Genomic DNA, 23,591 nt, shown 5'->3' with positions numbered 1-23,591 from the left:
TCACCTCCACAAACGCAATCATAAACCTCAATCCACAATGTAAGTTCCAGAACACGCACCATAAATTGAGCAATTTACAAACCGAACACATAAAATAAAATCCGCCTCAAATACAGACATCGTGGATAGATTTGCAGCAAATAAACATGAATCATATAAAAAAAGTACACAGATTAAACTAATTTTAGTGGAGCGCGAGAGCACCTCGGACTGGTTAACAGACGGAGTACAAAGTTGCTGTGATAGAATCTGCTCCTAACATTGCATACGGGATGAGGGGTTGAGGGTTTTTCAAATGAGTGGAAATAGGGACTGATTGATGGCGGTGGGTCTGTAATTTCTCGGTCGAAGGACGGTCCGTGAAAAGAAAAAAGGAAGAAAAAAAACTTAATGCCTGAGGCGCGGAGACGTCGGAGGTGTTGAGCGAAGTGCGGAGATGCCGGAGGTGCTGAGCAGCTGCTGGCCGTACATAATTCCAGTCGGGGAAAATCCAGTGGTGACAGAGAACATGAAAGGAGAGATAATGGAAGAGAGAGAGAGCGAACGCATCATATTCCAAATTTTTGAATTTTTCCTTCTCGGTTTGTTTTCTTTCTTTTAGTTTGTTTTTGTTGTTTTTAAAAACGCCACGTCACTTTGTAACTTGAGTTTGTCATCCCACTTGGGCCGTATAGCGCGATTGTTTTGACATTTGCCTGACTTCTTGTCTTGTGTTATCATTTGTTACTATTAAAGAATGAGATTTGGGCAAAAAAAAAAAAAAAAAAAAAAACTCATTAAAAGAGTACCAAATGGGCTCTAAAATTTATTATTATTTTTTTTATCAATCATACATTCTTTAATAAACTTATATTATACGTAAAGGTAATTTTTTTTTTTTTTAGTCACACATTTTCAAAAAATTACCATTCGTCTTATTATGCCCCCGTTTGGTACTAATTAAATTACATCCCATTTTTTCTTTCCTATTTTTAACTACATTATCTTTCATAAAATAATATTACACTTAAATAAAAAAAATTTTCATTTCTTTTCAATCACCCATTTAAAAAAGAGTAATACTATTTGCAGTAGCCCACTGCGGTAGTCACCCTACGTAATTTACACATGGTAGGTGATTATTAGATATATTAATGTGATAGTTTTTTTATTCATTAATGCATCAAATAACCACCTACCACGAGAGACTATAAATAACATTATTCTTTAAAAAGAAATACTATTCCACTTATGTGGGTCAAAATTTGAGGGAAAAAATCTCCCGCCAAAACCTCAAAATGTGCCGCCAAATAATTCTCCTCAAACATCAAATTCGCTGCAAAGAAAATCAAGAATACACACAATCTGCGGGAAAATGTCGGACTCCACTTCTTCCCCAACCCAACAATCAATAAACCCTAATCCTAATCTGAAATCCTCCAAGAATATACTCCACATCGGAGGCATACCAGTAGAATTCCCGTACCAGCCGTATGGCACGCAGCTCGCCTTCATGAACAGGGTGATTTCGACTCTGGATCGATCTCAGAGGGATGGAAACTGTCACGCGCTACTTGAGTCACCGACGGGAACTGGGAAGTCGCTCTCTCTCCTTTGCTCGACCATCGCGTGGCAGCAGAATCGGAAATCAAAGAATCTTCAGGCGAATTTGACGCACTCGAGCTCGAAGCCTAACCCGGAGGCCACTACTGATCCTATTAATCACGGTGGCGGTTTCATTCCTGAAACCCAGCCCTCAGGTGTTAATTATGATCAGAACTGGTGTAATTTTGTTTTTGTTTTGTCTGTAGATGATAGAAAATATTAACGGAACAGAAATTGTGCCCTTTTGTTTTACCGCTCCGTTTCTAAGTAGATAATTGTTGCATTTTTTGAATATTATTAGGATAAACTTCAAACGTTTTGTAATTTCAATTAACTCACGAGTATGTTATTTAAGTGTAATCATGTCCTTGCTGTATGTTCATACTTAAACTTTCTAAGATATGTCACAGGTTTGATGGAATCGAAAGCTTCCCTGTTAAGCTTATGTAACTTTTTAGGCTACTGTCTGTCACTTCTAATGAAATTATGGATTATCTTTATTGCAGAATTCGGGCATTGTTTACTATTTCTAACATTTTTCTTGGATTCCTTTCCAGGAAATCTGGGAATAGCTCCACCTGCCAGAACAAATTCTAGAAAAGAGAAGACAAAACTGGCTCCCACCATTTTTTATTCTTCGTAAGCTTCATCCATGTTAGGTTAACATTAGGTTGTCTTTCTAGGACAAATTTGGAGATCAGAATTTGATGTTTTGGTCATGAAACTGATCAAGGTTGTAAAGGTTTAGGGCAAACTTGAACATGATTTCAGATCATAACGTTCGTATAATCTTCTGCCTTCGGTATTCACTTTGTGTTCAGCTACTTTTGATACTAATAATGGGATATGCTTAAGCCTTTATGAATATTATGCATTTAAAATCAACTAGCTCTTATAGTTAATTTGCTTTTATTAGGAGGACGCATACTCAAATCACTCAAGTGATCCAAGAGTACAAGAAAACATCTTACCGAGTGCCTATGGCGGTCTTGGTAGTATTTCTGAACCATACTTAAAATTTCTCTCATTTTTCAAATTTCATTTAATATTTCACGATCAGTACATTTTTACTTTTGCGTATGTCAACTTCATGAGCAAAGGGTTTATGATGGAATCATTGTAAAATAGATACTTCTCCCCAGTTCTGAAAAATAGCCAGAAGTAACGACAACTTATTTTGACATGATATGACTTATTGAGTAATTGTTCATATGCCTATTCGTTACAACAGCTTAGTTTTTATTGCTGCTGAAACAATTTGTAAGTTTTCTTTGTGACCATTAGATGAAGGCACAAACTTGACACTTGCATACAGCACAAGATCTCCTTCATGTCTAGGAATGTTTCATAAATTATGGGGGAACTCTATGAAGGGAAAATTTATAGCCTCCGTTTGGTAACAATTTTTCACTCCAAAAAAATAATTTTTTAACCGTTATTTTACTATTTCGGTCGTCATTTTTGACTTCTTTACTCACAGGTGGGATTTACTTTTTTCTCTAATAGTCAAAAAATCAATTTCAGAATCACTATCGAACAGGCCCATGGAGTCCACGTTGAAGGAATTTGCATATTGCGGTAGAAAGGCAAGAAAGAAACTAACCAACCGAAATTACTAGAGTGTGAAATGATCATTGTGGGGGCACACAACTATTTTTGCATGGGGTTTATTTAGTGGCATAGCCAGAATTTTGATTTTGAGGGGCGGGCCAAGAAAAAGTTGATGGAATTATGTGAAAGGGACAAATTATGCAAATAATACTAAAGGTTGGGGACTGAAAAGTCTGATGTTAAAATGTTGAGGATGTATTTGCTATAGATATTAAAAGAGTTTAGCTATTTGTGCAAATTTATCACAAAAATAGGAGGAAAGTTAATAGTATGGCTAGAACCTAATTCGTCTGTGGCCACAAAAGTAAAACTTTTACCGCTAGGATGTACACTTGTTTTTGTCAAAATGCTAGAGTTTCGGAATTTACTATAATTTTTATACTATACATGTATAGAAATTATAGAAAAAATTTAAAAATGTTACCGGGGCTGGGATTGTGCCTCTGCCCCTAGGTTATATGGAAGTTTACTGTTATGTAAGTTGAATCTGAGTGACAATTTAAGTATGTATATGGGTTCTGGCCCTTTCGGCGTCTCAGGAAACATCTCTTTGTAATATGATAAGATCATAAGCAAATCAAGCAAGTCATGGGACTGTAGTGTAGGCTTGGGCTCAAGTTGTGGCAAAGAATTTGAAGATGACAGAGCATATATGCATATTATTATAATCTGAAGAGTTCGGTAGAGAGATTACAATTTTGAGAACTAATTGTGGTAGTTCTATTCCTTTCTCTTTTGCTTGGTCTGCCACCATCAATTATTCTTTTGGACATTTCACCTATATGAGACAGTATGTGTTTTTTTCCAATCCTTTTGTTTTCTTTCAGGGATCAAGGAAACATTATTGCACAAACCCGCATTTACGTGGTGAAGATAATATTGATGAGCAATGGTGCTTCCCTTTTCCCTTGAAAGATAAATTGTTTTCCATATTTTTTTATTTGTAACAAGCATTATCTGAATTTTCCAGTAAGTTACTTTTGAAGAACAAAGAAGTTCTCTGCTCAGAATTCAAGTGAGTTATATTTGATTTGGCTTACTGTTTTCTATTTTGCTTGTAATGCACGGTTAGACAACTTGTTCTCAGCCAAATCTGTTCCTATTAGAAATGTCCATAAAGTCAAAGGTCATCCATCGCTTCAAAAAGGAGGCAGCCATGATATCCATGATATTGAAGACCTTGTCAAAATTGGACAAGTCGTCAAAGGTTCACTCCTTGTTTTAATGGTTTCTCAGTCTTGGTGGTTTAACCAACATGTGTCTCTAAAGGGATATTTTGGGTTTCAGGTTGTTCATATTTTGCAGCACGGTCCATGGCACAAGATGCGGATTTGGTTTTTTGCCCATATAACTACATTATTAATCCCATCATCCGGGATGCAATGGAAGTAGATATTAGTGGGAGCATTATTATTCTTGATGAAGCACAGTAAGTTACAAGTAGCCACTTGCCTTCCAATTGTAATATTTATACAGCCAAATTGTTGGAGAAAACGTAGGAACTATCACTCACTGCCTTGTGCCATTTTCACGGAGTAGAAGATGATACAATTATTGAAAAAGGATCTTAACATAGCAGCTGTAATTTATTTTGGTCGGCAGCTGGGCACGAGTTCGGAATTTTATATTCAAAGAAATTTGGTAAATTTGATTCTTTTTTGCAGTTGTGGAGATGACTGTGTTATAACTCAAAAAAGAAATGCAGTTCTTAAAACGATTTGTGTCATCACTCAAAAAGAATTGGAACATATTTTCTATCTTAAATCATACTCAGTTATTCAATGAATTAGTAACCGGCTGCACTATGACTTTAGTAAGCTTCTTTTTCTTGTCCTTATCAGTTTCTTTCAATCTTTCCTTTTAACTGTTTCAGTAATGTAGAAGACACAGCTCGTGATGCTAGTAGTTTTGATGTTGACGAAGATGCTTTGACTTGTAAGTGCAAGTCTCTAAATCTGTGATTCCTTAGGAATTAATATATCTCACTCATTTGCATTTTGGAAGATCTGCAGACGGAACTGGAAAAGCTCAACCATGATAATTGCTTAAATTACCGTCCTTTACTGGAAATGACACAGGTGATCATCTTGATCTTCTGAACATTCCATATGAATCCAGATTTCATTCACAGCTATCAGCAACTGCCCCCTTTTTTGTAGGACATATTGAGTTGGATTGACAGGAGGAAAGAAACCTTGGTAAAGCATGATTTTCAACATTACTTCCACTGGTTAGTTATTTTCATATATGCTTATCACCTTGTATTGTTGTTCCCTCTATTACTGATCATTTGTAATGGTGTGAACTCAAAGCTGCTAAGTTTTCCTGGGTGCCTGACCTCAATTAGTGTATATTTAATGGTTCTTCAAATATTTGCAAATTTTTGTATTACTGTTCAAGAAAATCATGTGCTTGTTTGTGTCCCATTATTTGTGAGTAATGTATTATGGAATAGTGATTGATGTTGAAATGTGTGGTTTAAAAAGAATGAAAAGTTTTTGATTTATGTGTAATATTATTTTAATGAAAAATGTGTGGTAAAAAATGAGTACTGTAAAAAAAATTAATGTGGTAGAATGTAGAAAAATGGTAGATAAATAAAGCCTATGAATATATTTTTAATTCTTCAAAAGAGTTATATGTTTTTTTTTTTTTCAAATAGGATTTAAAATAACTTTTTCATTTACGAATCATTAATGAACAAACACGAACATATGTTTTATAATAATAAAGATGATTAAAAAAGAAATAAAATACATTAAATGAACGGGTTAAGTTTTAAAATTTGCAATCCTACAGTAATCTTGTCTGAATTGGTTGGTGACATTTTCTTTAACTTTTGTGTTTTATTATACTTAAAAGAATTGTACTATGTTAAGCTTAAGAAATTGAAGCACTTTTGTCACAATAGTAAAAATGCTTGAAGTCAGCATTGTACAAAGTACAAATTTTGGAATTTTTTTTCTGTCAAAATTTTGTATCTATTGTTTTTATAGAACAGAAAGTTAATTTTGATGAAAATATTATTGTAATGACTTTGTGCAAAAAGTGAGAAAACAAAAAAGGTTTTGATAGAAGTACCTGTGATGCGAGAGTTCACCAAAGAAAATAACAGTGATCTTTTTTGGGAATTTTTTGTATTTTATTCAATAGCAAACAAAAAACTGGAAGTCTCCTAATAAGATTTACTGATTTTTTTCTCTGCCTTCCTACCTCCCTTGCTGCCCTATATATAACCCTTTTGCAACTGCTCTAACAAATTAGCTAACAAATTGAATAACAACTTCTAACAGAATGTGTGCCCACAAAGTGAATCTAGAAGTTTTCTGTGCCATATATGTCATTTGGTTAACTCCCGGTGTGACCTCCATTCTTTTTGCGTCTATAGGTAATTCTAATTGGGGGCCTATCATATACATCTTTTTTTAAGCTAAAAAAAAGGCTTCCATGTAAATCAAGAATGAGAAAATTAAAAAATGAAGACAATGAAAAGGAAGGAAGAAAGATAAACTATTATCATTATTAGCAATAGTTTTGAATTCCCATCAACACAAAAGGGTAACATGTATCTGCTCTTGCCCAACAAGGGAATTTTTTGTAATTCTTAAGAAGAAAAGGGTGTTAATGTAATATCTGTACCTTGGGAAATGTCATTGTAATTTGCTTATCTATTAGTTTCATTTTTATTTCACATGTAGGTCCTTCTACAGAAGTCCTTAGCATTGCATTGTTCAAAACTTATTCTATTCCTATATTTCTTATAGATAAATGATAAGGTTGTGCCAAGTCAGTTAAAGGTATAGACACATAGAAATATTATGTTGTGCAATTTTTTGTTTCACCATTTCACAAGTTCAGCATTTGTTAGCACGAATATTTTTCATACAAGGAATTTTCTATTTGCTAAGTGCATTGCATCACTTGTTGGCAACTCGCTTTTTTTGCTTTGTGCACTATTTTTGTAAACATTAACTTTAGACACATTTATGAATGTTTTGTAGAGGTTAGATTATAATGTAAGTCAAACATACTTTTTATCTAGCAATTTCATGGGACCCAAAACCATTATTCTCTTAGCATGTGTCTGGCCTCCATTTTCTTAAATTCATTTTTTGTCAAACTTACTTTTAACAATACATTTTCATGGAACACTCAATTTTTATTAATTTTTTAACCACATATTTCGTATCCATTTGATAGAAATTAAAATTCAGATTTTAATCTAAGTGAAAGTCAACAAATAGTATTAACCACACATTTTATCAACTTTTATCAAAATTTATTAAAAATTTGATTTTAATTCTTACCAAACAGGGCTTTATTAATTTTTATCAACATTTACTAAAAATATCTAAAATTCATTTTTTTTTGTCAAACTTAGAGAGGGATTGACAATATTAGAGTTATGCTTGTTTTCTTTGTCAGATATTCTCTGCTTGTGTTCAAGAAAGAAATGGAGCATTGGCTTGTCACAACTTCATCTCATTCTTTTTCTTTCCCTTATGTTCGATTTGACCAATCTTTTATTCTTATTTTATCTATTTATTTTCTCTCTGTAGCTGGACAGGAGATAAGGCTTTAAAAGAGCTAGAGGAAGCTAACATAACAATGCAATGCTTTCCAATCTTACGGGAATGTGCCACTCAGGTAGATTAATCAACTTGTAATGATTAATCAAATTAACTTATTCTTTTGCATAAAATGCTTTGTCATATCATTGCTAACTTGTACTATCTTCTTTTGCTATTTCCACAATACTCCAAAGGCAATTAGAGCTGCTTCAGAAGCTGAGCCGGGTATTGCTCATTTAAGTGGAATGGCAACAATTATACTTGAAGGTGCTTGGTCTTTGTTCTCAAACTCCGAACAATATATAAATTTCTGACAATGGGAATTCGCTATGTGTTTGTCACTCAGGATTGTTCTCTTCACTTAATTACTTCTTCTCTGGAAATGGTGTCCATGCTTTTGACTATGAGTTGGCATTGCAAAGATCTGTTAAAAGTGAAAGTGGTAAGTAAATGGTCAATTTATCTTATAACTTTAGGATGTCCAAGTTTCCTGTTTCATCTAATAATATGGGGTTACTGGCCTCGAGTAATAAAGTTAATTGTTCTGACCCTAAGTAAAACTTACCATGCTAGCAAATATATTTATGGGGTCTGAGATGCTACATAGAATAGAGCACTGAGGGAGTGGAATACCCCAGTAAAATTAAAAATATAAGCACTTGTTGAAGATTGTATGAAGGATCTAGAATTACTTGCCAGTTCAGAGCTTGTCCCCTTTATTGATAGAATTTGATATATTCCAAAAATTTAGGGCCTAATCTCTTCGTGTTTCAGTTTTGTAGTTTTGAAATTCATTTTGGATTTTGTGTTTTGAGTGTTTGTTTTGAAATTGTTGAAAATATATTCTCTTTGTTATTCTGCAAAACTGTTCCTCAAAACATAAAACTGGTAAACGCGCTTACTTTAAATTTTGAGAATATTTTTTTATAATATTTTATTCAAGAAATATGATTTTCCCTATCCTTACTAAATAAAAGAGGTAATGTGAAGGTACTGTAGTTAGAAATAGTGATTCCTCTATTTTATCATACTGTAGTAATTTTTTTTTTAATCGTGGGATCAAAAACGTCATGTTGTCTTCAATCATTTCTCCATTTTTACACGCCACTTGGCTGCAACTATCATCTCTACTGTAATATTTCTTCATTTTCACATACTACTTCACTTCATCCAAATCAATACTAATAAAGAAAATAAATTTTAAATTAAACAAAAAATTATTTATAATATGAAAAAAAAAAGTTCTAAAATAATTTTCAAAAAAATATAATAAAAAAAACAAATTAAGCAAAAGAAAGTTACAAAATTTAACTAAAGAATATATAAATATTATTTAATTAAAATTGAAACAATTAAATTTTATTATAAAAAGAATTTTTTAATTTTCAAAAAAACTTGGAGAGTTGTCTCTGTGTGATGGAGAGCACACGGATAGAAACTCTCTATCACACTTCTTCGCATGCATGGAGAGAAATCGCTCCATGTGTGATGAAGAGATTTCTCCATGTTTCCTCATTTTTTTCTTTTTTTATTTTGTTCATATTTTAAATATTTTTTTTAAAATTCTTTTCCCCATGTTTCCTATTAGTTTTGAGTGTAAAAAGAAAAAGATAAAGGTTTTTAATTTGGGTGTGTTTCTTGTGTTTTCATTTTTTCCTTCATTTGGTTGCAAAACACTCAAAACTTCTAAAAAGATGTTTTGAGTTTCTAGTACAATTTTTTTTTTTTTTTTAAACTCATTTTTGAAAATAGGAAAGAGAACGAGTTTTCATCGTTTTCAAAAATCGAAAACAGAAAACGGCCTGAAAATAGTAAAGAGAACAACCCTTTAATAGATTTTTGTACAGAAATCAGTTTTGTTGAGTAATCACTTACCCAAGATGCTACATTTTGTTTAAGAATCCACAATACATTTGATGCTCTCAGTGGAAGAACTTAGAGCATTCTCTTAGGAGAAAAGTTAATATGTCCCGAAAATTTTAAGGAGGAAACCACAAACAATAATAGCAAGAACCTAATGTAAAAAACAACCACAAGGACAGTCAGTGCAGCTTACAATTCAAGTTTTAAACTTAAAACTAATCGGGAGGCAAATTCACTTTCCAATGGATATGAAGCAAAGATAAATATAAGAAAAGATTGGTTAGACCATATCTGGTTTCGTCACTACATGGGATGGAGATCCTAATTGATATTTTCAAGACTTTTCCGTAAATTAGATATTTATTCTAGACAAAAAAATGTAATTTTCTTTTGATTTATGTAATTGTATTTCTTTCCGTAATTGTTAGGTTTGAGTTAGATATATTCCTCCCCGAATTCTCTTTCTCTTCTACTCACTTTATCTCTTCCATCCTGCATCACCACATTATATGAGCAACCTGAAATCCCATTTGAGAAATCACATAAGGATTGTTGTAGTTTTAGTATCTATGAAGAGACCTGCTGTAATGGCTAGATTGTTAAGCCATATGTTATTCATAAACTTTGTTCTTGTAATTACTGCTTCATTACTTTTTTTCTCACAAAGTACTTGTTCGCTGCTGCAGGTGACTGGACACACACATTTAGTTTGTGGTGCTTGAATCCAGCTGTTGTCTTCAAAAGCATTGCTGATGTTTCTCAGTCAGTGATTCTAACATCGGGGTAAATATAGTTGCATACGTGTTATTTCTCAATGAAAGTGTATTTTTGTTAATCATGTTCACGAGAAGTTATCTATGCTCAATTTGTTAGACTCGTGCTGTTCACTTTTTGTGTTTATAATGTTTGTATCGCCATTAACGCAATATTACTTTCATGAGGTCAGCAGATGGATACTGAAACTTCTGGAGACAATTTTATTGAAAGATAACATATTTTTTATAGTTCCTGTGAAGCTTGGGAACCATAGTTATTAAAATTGGACCGAATCAATATTTGATCCATTTCCAAATGAACCGGTCAAGAACTGCCCATACCGGTTCATAACTACCCTAAACTGGACTGGTTTCACAGGAAACCAGAACCGGTTCAATATGAACTGGTTTTATCATGGTCCAGACTCCATAGCAAAAATTTGTATCAATTTTGCATAGGTAGGATTTGAACCTGCGCTTCCTTGTATGAAACATTAGAACCATGACCACTATGTTACCCGTAGAATCTTTGCAATTATTGTGAGCAAAATACATATATTAGTTTCAGAAGAGTGGCATAAAATAAAATATATATTATCTTTTTGTTTTAAAAAATAAAAAATATGATCTAGCGATAACGCAACGTTTCAACCACTGTCCCACCGGTTGAATTATTCACCCTGTGAATGATTTTTCCGGGTCAACGGTTGGGTCTAGTTTGATAACTATATTAGGAATCCTTCATGCTTCCTCTCTAATCCAATTGTGTTTCTTCAGTTCTATGCTAAATGATGTATATGAATGTCAACTCATGCAACAGTAAGATAGTACCGTCCATAGAAGAGAGTTCTTACTATATTTACATCTTTTTTATAATTTGATATTAATTTTCATGCAGTTAGTGTTCCACTCTTTTCTACCACCTGTTTCTCTCTTTCACCTTGCATTATCTTTACAGGACTTTGTCACCACTGAACACTTTCTCATCTGAACTTGGTGTTCAATTTGGAACATGTCTGGAAGCTCCACATGTTATAGATGTTGATTCACAGGTAGAACGAATATCTTATATTATTTATGCTTTTTTGGTTGCACTTGCTTCTCTTATCCCTACCAAGAACTGATTTTTCAGCCATTTACCACAGGTGTGGGCATCTGTGATTTCCAATGGTCCTGGTAATTATCCATTAAATGCAAGTTACAAGACTGCAGATGGGTATAATTTTCAGGTATTGCAGCAATTGTTACTTATTCCCTTTCAATGTTGAATAGAATTCTTCTTACTAATGCAAGCCAGAATTTATTTCTTTTTAAAGGATGCTCTTGGCAAATCTTTGGAAGAAATATGCAAAATTGTTCCTGGTGGGTGTTTGGTATTCTTTCCTAGCTATAAGCTGCTGGATAAAGTAAGCAAACGTTGGCAGGAAACTGGTCAGTGGTCACATCTGAATGCTCAGAAATCCCTTTTTGTTGGTAAGATTAGTTTAATTCGTGCCAAGGGTGTGTGTATGTTATAAAATTATATGTATAATATCAAATTAGATGTTTTAAATCGAGCAAATATATTTTGTAAAAGCACGAACACAATAAGAGCTTGTTTGAGTCCCATTTTCCTCAATGCATTTGGAATAGTATTTTGATAGAGAATGTGTGGTTAAAAAATAAGGAAAATTTTGGAATTGCGTGAAATATTATTTTATTGAAAAATGTGTGGTTAAAAATAAGAGAAATAATGTATTTTGGAGATAATGCGGATCAAACAAGGGCTAAATCTTATTTGACTTTCACATGTCTCCATATCACTACTACTATTGATCCATGATTCTGGACTTTTGTTTAGAACCAAGAGGAAGCAGCCAGGAAGGTTTTCAACCTCTTCTGAAAAATTACTATAACTCTATTCGTCAGAGTACAAGACGTGTGATTGGAAGAAAGATACGCTGTAAAAAGTCAGATATGAAAAGTGGAGATAAGGTGAAATCTCCAAAAACTACTAAATTGGGTGCTGCTTTTCTTGCAGTCTGTCGAGGCAAGGTAACTAAGAGTAATCCTTTCATTTGTGTAAGCACCATCTTGCAGCTTCAAACACATAGGCTGTGCAACCATGTGGCTCTTCTCAAAGCACCAATCCTCACTATTAAATTTACATATGATTGGCCACATGTCCACATATATTCACATGCCAAAATACAAATTAGATTCCATTATATCACAACAATAATATGTCTTGCTTGCAATCGAATAGTATCTTTACTCTCCTCAGTATTAATAATGGAAAAATGATGTACTATGACGATCTTGTCCGTTCCCAGACAACGGTTTGTCCAACACAAACCATGTCCTATTAAATTTACATATGATTGGCCACATGTCCACATATATTCACATGCCAAAATACAAATTAGATTCCATTATATCACAACAACAATATGTCTTGCTTGCAATCGAATAGTATCTTTACTCTCCTCAGTATTAATAATGGAAAAATGATGTACTATGACGATCTTGTCCGTTCCCAGACAACGTGTTTCCATGTATACTTTGTCGTCTTATATCCAAATTCTTTCATGAAAAGTTGTTAGTCACATCTTAAAACCTTGTTATAAGCCTTATTTTTTGTAATAGCCTTGGGCATCGCAAATACAAGTCGTCGAGGCTTAGGACATGTAAACTAACACTTTAGGGTATGGAGGAGGCATAAGTTGTAATACCAAAGTGCTAGGTATAGATACCTAAGAAATTTGCTACAATAGGAAGTGTTACCAACGTAGAAGTATCAATATCTGTTTCAGTAGAGAGCTAGAGTATTGATACCCATTCTGTCGGTATTAAGGAAAAAGGTTGATGATATAAATCTTGGGAGGGCCATTCAAAAGTTAGTTGTTGAAGTTGGAGAGTCCAAATTTATTTAAACCACACATCGAAAGTCCATATTTTCGATGTGGGATTCAAGTCCTATACCTTGCAACAGGAACCATAACAATCTACCACGCTCAAGGATTTCGACATCCAAGCCAGACCAGCTTTGCACTAGTCCATGATTAGTCCTGGATGAACAGTGTTATGTTGGTGTCACCATGACACCATCTGCACCGCTTGATTGTAACCGGGGGATATGTTGCCTTCTTTGATAGGGTTGGGCAAAACCCAGCCTAAACCACTCAATCCGATTAGTCTAAACCAAACCGATTGGTTTGAGTTGGCTTTTTAAGTTCAATTGAGTTGGGTTGAAAAAATTAAAGTTGAGTTTGGGTTGGGTTGGGTTGGTCCTCGGGTTGTGATTTAAAATCCAACCCAATCTGAAGAATTAAAAAAAATTAATATCTAAGATGAAAAAAATCCTTAAATAAACACAATAGTAAATAAATGAGGACTTATAATTTATAAACGTCCATTTTATTTACGTAGATTGATTCACATGAACACTTTGTATAAATGAAATATTATCTGACAATAAAGTAAAAATTAAGAACATGATGATAAAATGAATAAATTCCAAAAAATTGTAAAAAAGAAAATGCTTCATAACTTTTAAACTTACTTATACATTATTTTTCAGAAAGAATTTCTTATATGGGTATTTAAAAAAAAATAAACGTTTTCAAGTAATTTCAAACTTTAAAAATTTATTTAAATTTAACAAAAAAAATAAATAAATTCGGATTCAACTTTAATTGGGCCGAAGCCCAAACCGACCAACCCAAATTGACCCAAACTTGATCGGTTCTGGTTGGGTTGGGTTTACACTATTGATTGAGTTGGGTCGGTATGATTTTATGTCAAATCGACCATGTTGGGTTGGGTTGGCCACCCCTATTTTCTGATACCATTGTGATAGGTTTCCCTACCGTTGCTATTGATGAATGAATTGGTGCTGGTGGTGAATTTGCTTTGGACCTGTAAAGGTGCTGATTAATAGTTTGGTTAGGCAGAATATGTATTAACTGGAATGTAAAGGGAATTGAGAAGTGTATTGGTGAGAATTGAAGGTTGTAAGAACAATTATTATGTAATGAAGGATCAAGAATTTGAACAACAAAGGATGAAAATGACAATTCTAAGCTATTCGAGAGGCCCTGTTCTTATCACTATTTTTTCAACATCTCCATTCAATCCCCTTTCCCCTGATCCCCCTATTACATTTATAAAGATTCTACTATTCATATTCCCCTTTTACCCATTTGCTAACTAACTTATGGAACAATCTAAAATATTGAATGAATAACAAACTTGAATGGAACAATTGCATGAGTGAATATTATTGGAGGTGGGGGGTCTATCAGCTGATTTGGGATTAAATTCACATATAAGGATTATACAACAAATCTAATCTTCTATGAATAAACCCCCTGAGAATGAGATAACTCTTTGGAGATCGTCAAGTAAGAGATAAAAGATTCAACTCTCAAGGTCCAACTCCTTATGCCCCCTTCTATGCTATTTTTTATAGTTCATTAACGTTCCTTGTTTAATATTTGTTTCCAAAGCTAATAATAGATAATAATACATTTCCAGAAGTCCAGCAAGAGTAAGATTTAACGTCATTCCTCAGAGTCTCAGTTATACAATCACCCTCAAGATTCCCAAGAATGTTGTGAATAATCATCTTAATTAGGGTTTCAGCGTTAATGGTGCTTCATTCGCTTTCGAAACAGAACTCAAGAAATCACTTTGAATCTAGTAGAAAATGCTTGAAACTGCTGAAGGTGACAAGAAGGCTGTGAAACCCTGCAAGGATTTTTCTGCTGAGAAAATGATTAAAAATGATGGAAATATGTGCACATTCAAAGCCAAAAAGTTGTGTTTGAGAATTGAGGTGCTACTTATAGTATCATAACATTATTGCCTTTCTACTTCGCTGTATAAACCTTATAAATAAATTAATGGATAGTTGTATAATTTTGGACTAGTATTAATTATATTCGAGGCTGTAGTTTCCAACTTCAATTATTACCCTCTTTATCCAATATAATTAAATCAACATTGTGTTCCCAATTTTTTATAAGGATCATAAATTCATCAATGCTCTCGAGTATGTTCGTCCAACTCTTTCAAACTTCTTCAGGGTGATTGTTATCATTGTAATCAATCACAAAATTACTTGCTAAATAAAATATTTCTCATTGGGATGTCATGTTTTCAGGTTTCTGAAGGGATCGACTTCTCTGATGAAAATGCTAGAGCTGTTGTATCCTTCTAAATATTCTCTTGAGTTGTCATCTTTATCTTACAATAGATCAGAGAGTATCAAGTAAGATAATAGACTTGTACCACTATAAGTTTGTGTTGATTTTAGTGTTGGTTTCTGGGAGGTATACCGTTTCCATGCTGCATCGTGTGGAATGGAACCCCTACAATTGTAAATGTTATTCAACTGGAAACAATTTCATGCTTCTATTCTGCTGTATATTTAGATGATTATGTTATACTTAACTCCACTAGGTAATTGTCGGGATTCCCTTTCCAAACATGTAAGAAAATCTTTCTTTCTGGCTAAATTTGTTCAATAACTATTTTCTTCACTAGTATGAGTTGTTCTTGATTTTTGACACAGTAATGACATTAAAGTTGCACAAAAGAAGAAGTTTAATGATATACACGAGTCATCAAAAAACCTTCTGAATGGGAATGAGTGGTACTGTCATCAAGCATTTCGAGCTGTTAACCAGGCTACAGGTACTTCTTAGCATATACACCTTCAGTCTCTTACCATGAAATATCAACAATCATTTCAGTATGTTATATTCCACTTAAGTCTAAGAAGAGATTGCTTATTAGTTATCGTCTATTTACTTTATTGCAGACCATTTATATCCTCAAACCAGTCAACTCTCTTCACTTATTTTGCCCACTTATGTCCTCATGATACATATTATCCATCCTTTGTTGAAGTTTCTGTACCTCAGATGAGAAAACATCTGAAAATTGCACGAGATTGAGTTGTTTTGAGTTTGCCATTAGTTTCCTTTATTTGCCAATAATGTTTTTGGAGTAATTTACTTGTAAGGTTATGAAGAAGTAAGATTGCTTTAAAGTGTAAGGAAACTTAGCATATGTTTGGCAAGTGTCACAAAAGATGGAAGTGGGTTGAATGAATTTCATTGATTGTAGTCCTCTCTTTAAATAGGCGAACACAGGTAATCAATTTTCCTATTACAATGCTGATTTTCAGCAATTATCTAGAATCTAGGCTATCTAATAAGGAATGTACAATATAATCATGCAAATATCCTGCCCTGATTGACAGCAAGTATTTAGAAGTAGCTGTTTTTATTGACAAATAGAAATGAGTGGCGAATAAGTGGGTAGTATTTGTGCGGGTACTTTTGACGAATGACACCAACGAGGAATTTTTGGTAATATGATGATCAAATTTACGATAAGGTTTGACCAGAAATTCTGTACTTTTTTGCTTCTCCTTAACAAGATAGCGTGTTACTATTAACGTTAAAATCAAAGTTATCTTCTGGCTTTTTATGGATATTTCATGATGAATTTATGTTGTTCTTCATAATATCCAAACGATTACTTCATTAGAATGATGATCACTCTTTAAATTTGGGTTGCCGTAAAAATTTGCAACTCATCAAGCTTCATTCAACTTCCTGGTCACTCAACTCTTTCTCTTGTTCAACTTTCTGCAACTTGAATTTGTGCACTTTCTCCTCCCATATCTTCCTTGCCCTCACCTTTCCCCCGTATTATGCTGATATGGAAAGTTAAGAAATCCGAAGATGTGCAATCCTAAACCTGTCTTGCTGAATTTGGTTAAATTCTTTAAAATTGTTGGAACGAGCAAATATAGATAATCTCTGGGTTTTATGTAATTTAAATAGAGTTAAGTGTTGGATTTAAGTATTAGAAACTTGAAGTGTGTAAAGCATTCATTGTTTTTGTTAAGAATTATATTGCAGTTCAAGAACTAAGTGACGTGATTTAAGAACGAACAATTAACATATATCTCAACTCTACTGAATGTCTCACAATTTACTTCTGTACTTTAATTTGGAGTTCTGGAATAATTCGTTACCAAACGTTTTTCGTTTTTGTTGAATTCTGCCAAATCCATTTGAGCTAATTATACGCGATCTTGTTTCTTCTTAATTTCTCTAGGTCGTTGCATTCGACACAGATTTGACTATGGAGCTATCATCTTCTTAGGTACTTCCTATCTATTTTCTTTAGGAAATAAGATTTAGTTATTTATTGGATGCTGTTTATGTTTCACATTCGAAAGCAGTACTGCTTTAGCAGTTCTACGTTGAAGAAGAAGCTTTATGGCAGACCATCAATTATCTACCTTAAGAACTCTTTTTGTAATTCAGTTTTATATCCTCATCTTTTTACGGGGGCAGAGAACCGAGGAGCAGGGGTATTTCTATTATGCCTCTTTGACACTTTCTACTATGTGTATGCTTAACGATTTAGTAGATCACAATAGAGTTGATTAGCAAGTACTGCAGTTATGTGATAAGTACTGCTCAGGATACTATCAATTTTATTTCAAGAACAACAAAGAAATAGGACTGAAATGCCAACTTGTATTGATGGAAAATGTGAATCACAAAAGAAAGCAACAGAACAGAACTACAGGTAGCCGTTGGAGGCTGTATCTCTCCACTCTCTTACTGAAATATTATTTTGCATGCCTATCCAACTACTAACTGAATTTGCCTCCCTCACTCTTCCAACAGAATTTGTCACTGCTTCCCTCTTCTCCACTCTTCTTGATTCTTCTAGAATAAGTATACTTAATTGGGGGCTTATCATTATGCTTCTGATCGGAGAGGAATCATCCACTTAGTATTGCATGCATCCTACTAGACGGGCAAGTGTATAGCTCTAAAATTTTTATTGAAGCAGAAAAGAGTTCTGTTCTTTTTCGGAGCCAAGTAGATTCTAACCATTTTCTAGCCTGGGAATGAGAAAAGCTAAATTTTCATATTTTCCACATAGTGATCTCTGTCTTTCTGAAGGTTCAATTTATATGCTCCATCCTGCTCTATTTATCATTTGGACAATGGTGTACTTCTATTATCACATTGAATGCCAATTTCATATGCAGATGAGCGTTTCCGCAAAGATAGAAACCGAGCATACATTTCAAAATGGTTACGCAAGTCGATTAGACAGTATGACAGCTTTGAGGAATCACTGGATGGTTTAAAATCCTTTTTCGATGATGTGAAGGTATTTTAAATATAGGCGGTTTTTAAATTTTGAGTCAGTGAGCCATACATTTTGATCTATTTTGAATGCAGGATCGTTTTGGTGCAGCAACTAATACATCAGAAAGTACTGATATTAATGATGGCCACGTCGAATCTGTGGATTGGAAAAATGAAGCTTCATGGAAAAAAAATCAGAAAGTTAATAAATCCTGTTGTTATCAACTGAAATTAGAATCAAATGGTACTGGTATGTTAGCTAGTGAAAAGGTTGCCAGGCTGAGACATCCTTCCATTCCTGTTACAAAGTACAGTTCACCATATAAGGATACAAAAAGTGAAGTTGTGATGCTAACAGATGAGAAAGGTGCCAGTGTGTGCAGAGAATACATCGACCTAGACTGTGATTCTGACAGAGACTCGAGGTAAACAAGAAGGGCTTTAATTTGCGGCATTGAATGTGATCCTTTATCTGCAACTGGAAAATTTAGCTACAGAATTTTTGTATTTGAATATTAGACTTTTCGTATGATTGATCAGAAATCTCTGCTTTGAGTGGTCCTATAACTTCAATATGCTGCTCATCAGCCAATTTATAATAGATTTACAAGGAGTTGAGAAATTGTAGCCTTGTAATTGAGGAGCTGTAGCTTGTTCAAAGATGTGTGATTGACTTGGTTGCTTTTAGATTCTCTCTTTCAGTAACCCCAAATCATCCATGCATGCAGGTTGTCTGCGGCATTGTTTCCTGATGATACTGAATTAACCTTTGTTAAGGAAACACCTGGTATGAATTTTGGGAATCCTAAAACAACTCTTGAAACGCTCCCCAGCAATGGTTACTTGAGTCCAACAGAAAAAAGTGCCAACATTGAGCGTCCACTGCAATTGTCAGACGCAGCAGCTCCTACAGAAACTACCTATATGGCAATGGCCACTCCTGAAAGAGGACTTACTGCTAATGCAAACAGTACAATATCTGAAGTAGAATCGTCCTGGAGTGTCAATTCTCATGTTCAGAAAAGGAGAAAATTCATGGGTTTATCATCAATTAACAATCTCCAGGGATTTGATACTCCTATTACCCAGGCTGCTGATATTGTTAGTCCATTGGCAAGCTCAGTAACAATCACAGATGCGAGCCACAGAACTGAAAAAAATAATTCAGAAAATGAAAGTAGCAGGTCCAAATCTTCTCTATCTCCAAAAGTTAATATTTTTGATGGATCTCACTTGTCTTCTGGCCTTAATATGAACCAGAGATTTCAAATCTTCTGCTTGCGATGTAGAAATCCCCTGGGTCTTCCTGAAAATGATCTTCAGGTTATGTGCTCCCTAATTTCATCATCGAAAGTCCATGTGATATCTCAATGGATTGAGACTTCAGAAACTCTAGCTTTGAGTACATCAAGTGTGTGTGTTGTGGTGTCAGATATATTGTCAGTTGATAAGAGACTACATGAAAGAACTGACAATTGTGCTCCTGGACAAGGGATTTGGTGCAAAGAAGATGGCTGTGTTTTCAACAGTATTTTTTGCCCCTTCTGCAATGACCCCAACAATTGTATTGGTGTTCAGGTTGTCGCCACTGATGCATCAAATTTTGAGTTTCAAAACAAGGTGCGAATATCTCTAGAAATGATGAAGGAATCTGAATCCTTTACATATAGCCCCTGTTTGAACCCAATTCTTTAAAATTTCATTTTTTCACAAACTAGTTTTCAATCTCAATTTCTCCCAATAAAATATTTTTACATGTAAACCAAAATTTTTTCCTGCTTTTTAACCACACATTCTCTAAAAAACCGCTATTTATTTTCCCAAATACTATGGCTCAAACAAAGCCATATTCCTCAAAAGCTTTAAGGAGTAATGTTTGGTTTCTTGCTAAAGCAGAAATGAAACTTCTTTTGGATCATTCTCACAATTTTTTGTCTTATATGACAGATATTGTTTTATCTTGATCGTTTGGAGATTAACAATTCTGACACGGGAAAAGACAAGGTAGCTCTTCTTATTCTTCTTCATTTTTTTATTATTTTTATTTATTTATTTATTTATTTTGGTAAGGCAACAAGAAGCAATAAATGTAAATTTGAAATAAGATTTTTTTTCTCCCTTGAATTACTTTAAATTAGGTTATTAAAAAAGATTGTCTTTTATGGTTTAATGATGGCAATTCCCATTGATGAAGCAGAGTAGAAGCTGATCAAATTAGTTGACTGTAAATAAGCATTGGACAAAGCTTTGTGTGAGTTGAGTTGTGCAGAAAATATTTTCTTCATCTGATGGGGAAACAAAAATATTCGCAAAGTAAATGAACCAATGAGTTCATTGAAGTGTTTTCAAGATCACCCTGGTGAATAAACAGTTCATCTGTCCTTTTACTTACCAAGGTTCTACCATAGTTGCTTGCTGCCATTGATTCTATACAACAGAGATGATAATTTTAACAATTTCTGGATATAATTCGGGATTTCTTATCGGCAATGTGATTATACAAATCCCTGTTCAAAAGAGTTCCAGTTTGGTTCAGCGAATTGGAAATCGTTTTAAAAGTGAACACTGTTAAGTTTTAGGCTTGGATTATGTGAAACCTTTACAATTGCTATTTTTCAAAGCCCAATAAGTGTCTTCTTTGTTGTTTGTACTAGTTCTTCCATTCTGATTGGAGAAAGATATTAACATTTGAATCAATTGTAGGCTTTATCTTCTTTTGGCGACTCGAGCACAAGTGCAAGTCCAAGTCCCATCGAGAGATATGCATATATTCCACCACCTCAAGATCCAGGAGGCTGGAGGAGCACAAAATCAAGGGTAAGGTTGTATAATTTTACTCAATTCTCCATTATTTTGCCAGCAGTTTCACATTATTCGTTTATCTTGCAGTTGCGGTTACCAAGGAAAGACCCGGTTTCTTCTGCCAAGGGTTGATGCCATAAGCGTTTGAAAAGGGATGTCCGGTATTTGCTGCATTAGAAATACAAATTTGCAGAGTTGAAATATTCTGGAGTTGATGGTGAGTTTCAGCATTTTTTTCCGAAGGGCAATTGGTGTTTAGCTTTCTGTAGTTTGCATGTTTTTATAAGTGCTAGCAGTTTATTTGTTCAGTTCTGCAATATGATATTTGCTGTTTTCATGTGTTAAGAGCCAAAGATTGCAGAAGAGACATTTCACTAGATGCAGAAAGTACACAACAGGAATCGAAGTTACTGTTAGTTGGAAATAACGGGCGAAGACGCTTAGTTGGGCAAATCTATGACTTCAACCGTTGGATCACTGTTTATATAGCAACTTCATGGTTGACAAATTGTCTTTCTGATTTTCTTGTGTGAATCTGGCAGCTAGGTTGTCCTTTTGATAATTTATTCACCATGTGAATATTTTCTGAATTTCTTTTTTTATCAGTAAACAGGATCAATCTCTCCTTGTAAAATTCCCTATACCCTGTTGAAGTGACATCCTATGACATTCTCATAGCTGGTTTTCTTTCCAATTTCTTCTTTTAGGATTGTTTGATTGTGAAAATGGAATTTAGGTGGAAAGAAAATAAATTTCAGGGAATTGAATTACGTAGAAATTGTTTTTCTGGAAATTGTAAATTATTGTGTTTGATTGGTATAATTTTCCGCATGGAAAATATTGAAGTAAAAGTGTTTTTTTATGTTCGTTTGGTTTTGTTTTACATGAAAATTGTCAATTTAAATGATATTTACTTCTACCATTGTTTCTAGAATTTGTTTCTATTGTCAACAAAAAAAGAAAAAAGGTAAAAAATAGGATAAAAAAATCATCTATATTTTGGTATTCGTTTGATTATGTTTTACATGAAAATTATTAATTTCAGGGATATCCTCTTTTATAATTGTTCTTAGAATTTGTTTTTATTTCCAACAATTAAAATAAACAACAGATGGAAAATCAAAAATCATCTACCTCCTAGGAAAATAAAAAGTAAAAAATCACGTTTTAAGGTGTAATTAGAAATTCATGGAAAATTAATTTCCTAGAAAATTTTGTCAATCAAATAGGTCAAAAGTGGAAGTTGAAATTTGAATTTCAAATTTAATGGAAAATTTCGTACAATCAAACGAGGCTTTAGTGTAATTTGGATGAGATATTGATAAAGCCGAGAATGGGTGGTTGCTTGGTCCGGCTAGCCAATGCACAAAGGGTTTTGTGCATTGTTCGTTTGGGCTTAATAATAATAATAATTTTGTGGAACCAATGAAAATACAAAACACTAAACGAATTGGAAAGAAAAGTAATAATTAAATGTGGTTTGGCAAACCACATACAACCATGGAAGAATACTAAAAATAAATTTTTTAGTGGATTTTGATAAAAGAATGATAAAATGTTGGGTAAAAAAGATGATAAAAATTGTAGATTCCGTAAAATATGTGATAAAAAATGAATTTTATAAAATGAGAGCCAAACACGTACTTATTGCCTTATCTTCATCCTTAATCTTAACATCAATTATAAGTAACTCCATCACACACTTTTAAATTTATATAGATGGTCCATTATGTAAGAATTCTCATCAATCTTCAACTTACATAATTACTTCTTCAATTATAACCTATTTTTCAGAAGTTTACATACAAATCTTTTAACTTTTTCTTAACTTAGAAGGACATATCTCATTTAAAATACTCTACATTACCTCACGAGCAAGAGACAATCTAATGGTATTGATTGCCATCGCTTCTAACTCTTGCAGCTTTCATCCTTTTTGGACTCTTACCTTGTAAAATCTCATAAAGTCCATGTTGTACGAGAATATTTTCAATAGTACTTGCCAAATGTTAAAATTATTCTTCCCTTCAAAATGCTCCAACTCATATTTGAATCTTGTCATCATTGTTGCAACAATCCCAAATTTTGAACATCAAGCTTTGATACCACTAATGGAAAAAAAATAATTCACAAAAGTACAAAACACAAAATGAATAAAAAAGACACGAAATAATTAAACGTTGTTCGACAAACCACGTACAACCAAGGAAGAAGAGACTTTGCTCACGTTTGGTTTA

The 23,591-nt window shown here is 33.6% G+C and overlaps 1 protein-coding gene across 2 annotated transcripts; it reads left to right on the top strand.

The window, feature by feature from the left end:
• Window positions 1-1,319: 1,319 nt before the first annotated feature.
• LOC111394487 (Fanconi anemia group J protein homolog) lies at window positions 1,320-22,048 on the top strand. 2 transcript variants are annotated; one of them, XM_023020332.1, is made up of 29 exons: window positions 1,320-1,739; window positions 2,142-2,223; window positions 2,501-2,576; window positions 4,023-4,087; window positions 4,166-4,210; window positions 4,302-4,402; window positions 4,483-4,624; window positions 5,069-5,130; window positions 5,200-5,273; window positions 5,355-5,425; window positions 7,755-7,842; window positions 7,961-8,033; window positions 8,113-8,208; window positions 10,316-10,412; window positions 11,343-11,436; window positions 11,530-11,613; window positions 11,701-11,857; window positions 12,225-12,418; window positions 15,528-15,572; window positions 15,827-15,855; window positions 15,939-16,060; window positions 17,498-17,545; window positions 18,450-18,574; window positions 18,646-18,977; window positions 19,281-20,172; window positions 20,500-20,556; window positions 21,256-21,369; window positions 21,442-21,571; window positions 21,701-22,048. In XM_023020332.1, exons 1-28 carry the CDS (start codon window positions 1,355-1,357, stop codon window positions 21,484-21,486), a joined length of 3,795 nt encoding a protein of 1,264 aa, XP_022876100.1. In that variant the 5' UTR covers window positions 1,320-1,354; the 3' UTR covers window positions 21,487-21,571; window positions 21,701-22,048. The 2 variants fall into 2 exon arrangements, with proteins under 2 accessions (XP_022876100.1, XP_022876101.1); XM_023020333.1 differs by lacking the exons at window positions 1,320-1,739; window positions 2,142-2,223; window positions 2,501-2,576 and adding an exon at window positions 2,931-3,351.
• The last annotated feature ends 1,543 nt before the right edge of the window (window positions 22,049-23,591 follow it).

Source organism: Olea europaea, chromosome 5 (genome assembly GCF_002742605.1).
Source record: "Olea europaea var. sylvestris chromosome 5, O_europaea_v1, whole genome shotgun sequence".
NCBI lineage: Eukaryota > Viridiplantae > Streptophyta > Magnoliopsida > Lamiales > Oleaceae > Olea > Olea europaea.
Note: the sequence above shows the minus strand (reverse complement) of the source record. Positions and strands in the feature narration are given on the sequence as shown.

Coding starts and splice junctions, on each gene's coding strand:
- LOC111394487 (XM_023020332.1), top strand. CDS start 1,355: ATGTCGGACTCCACTTCTTCCCCAACCCAACAATCAATAAACCCTAAT. Junction 1,740..2,141: donor TCCTGAAACCCAGCCCTCAG/GTGTTAATTATG, acceptor ATTCCTTTCCAG/GAAATCTGGGAATAGCTCCA. Junction 2,224..2,500: donor CCCACCATTTTTTATTCTTC/GTAAGCTTCATC, acceptor TGCTTTTATTAG/GAGGACGCATACTCAAATCA.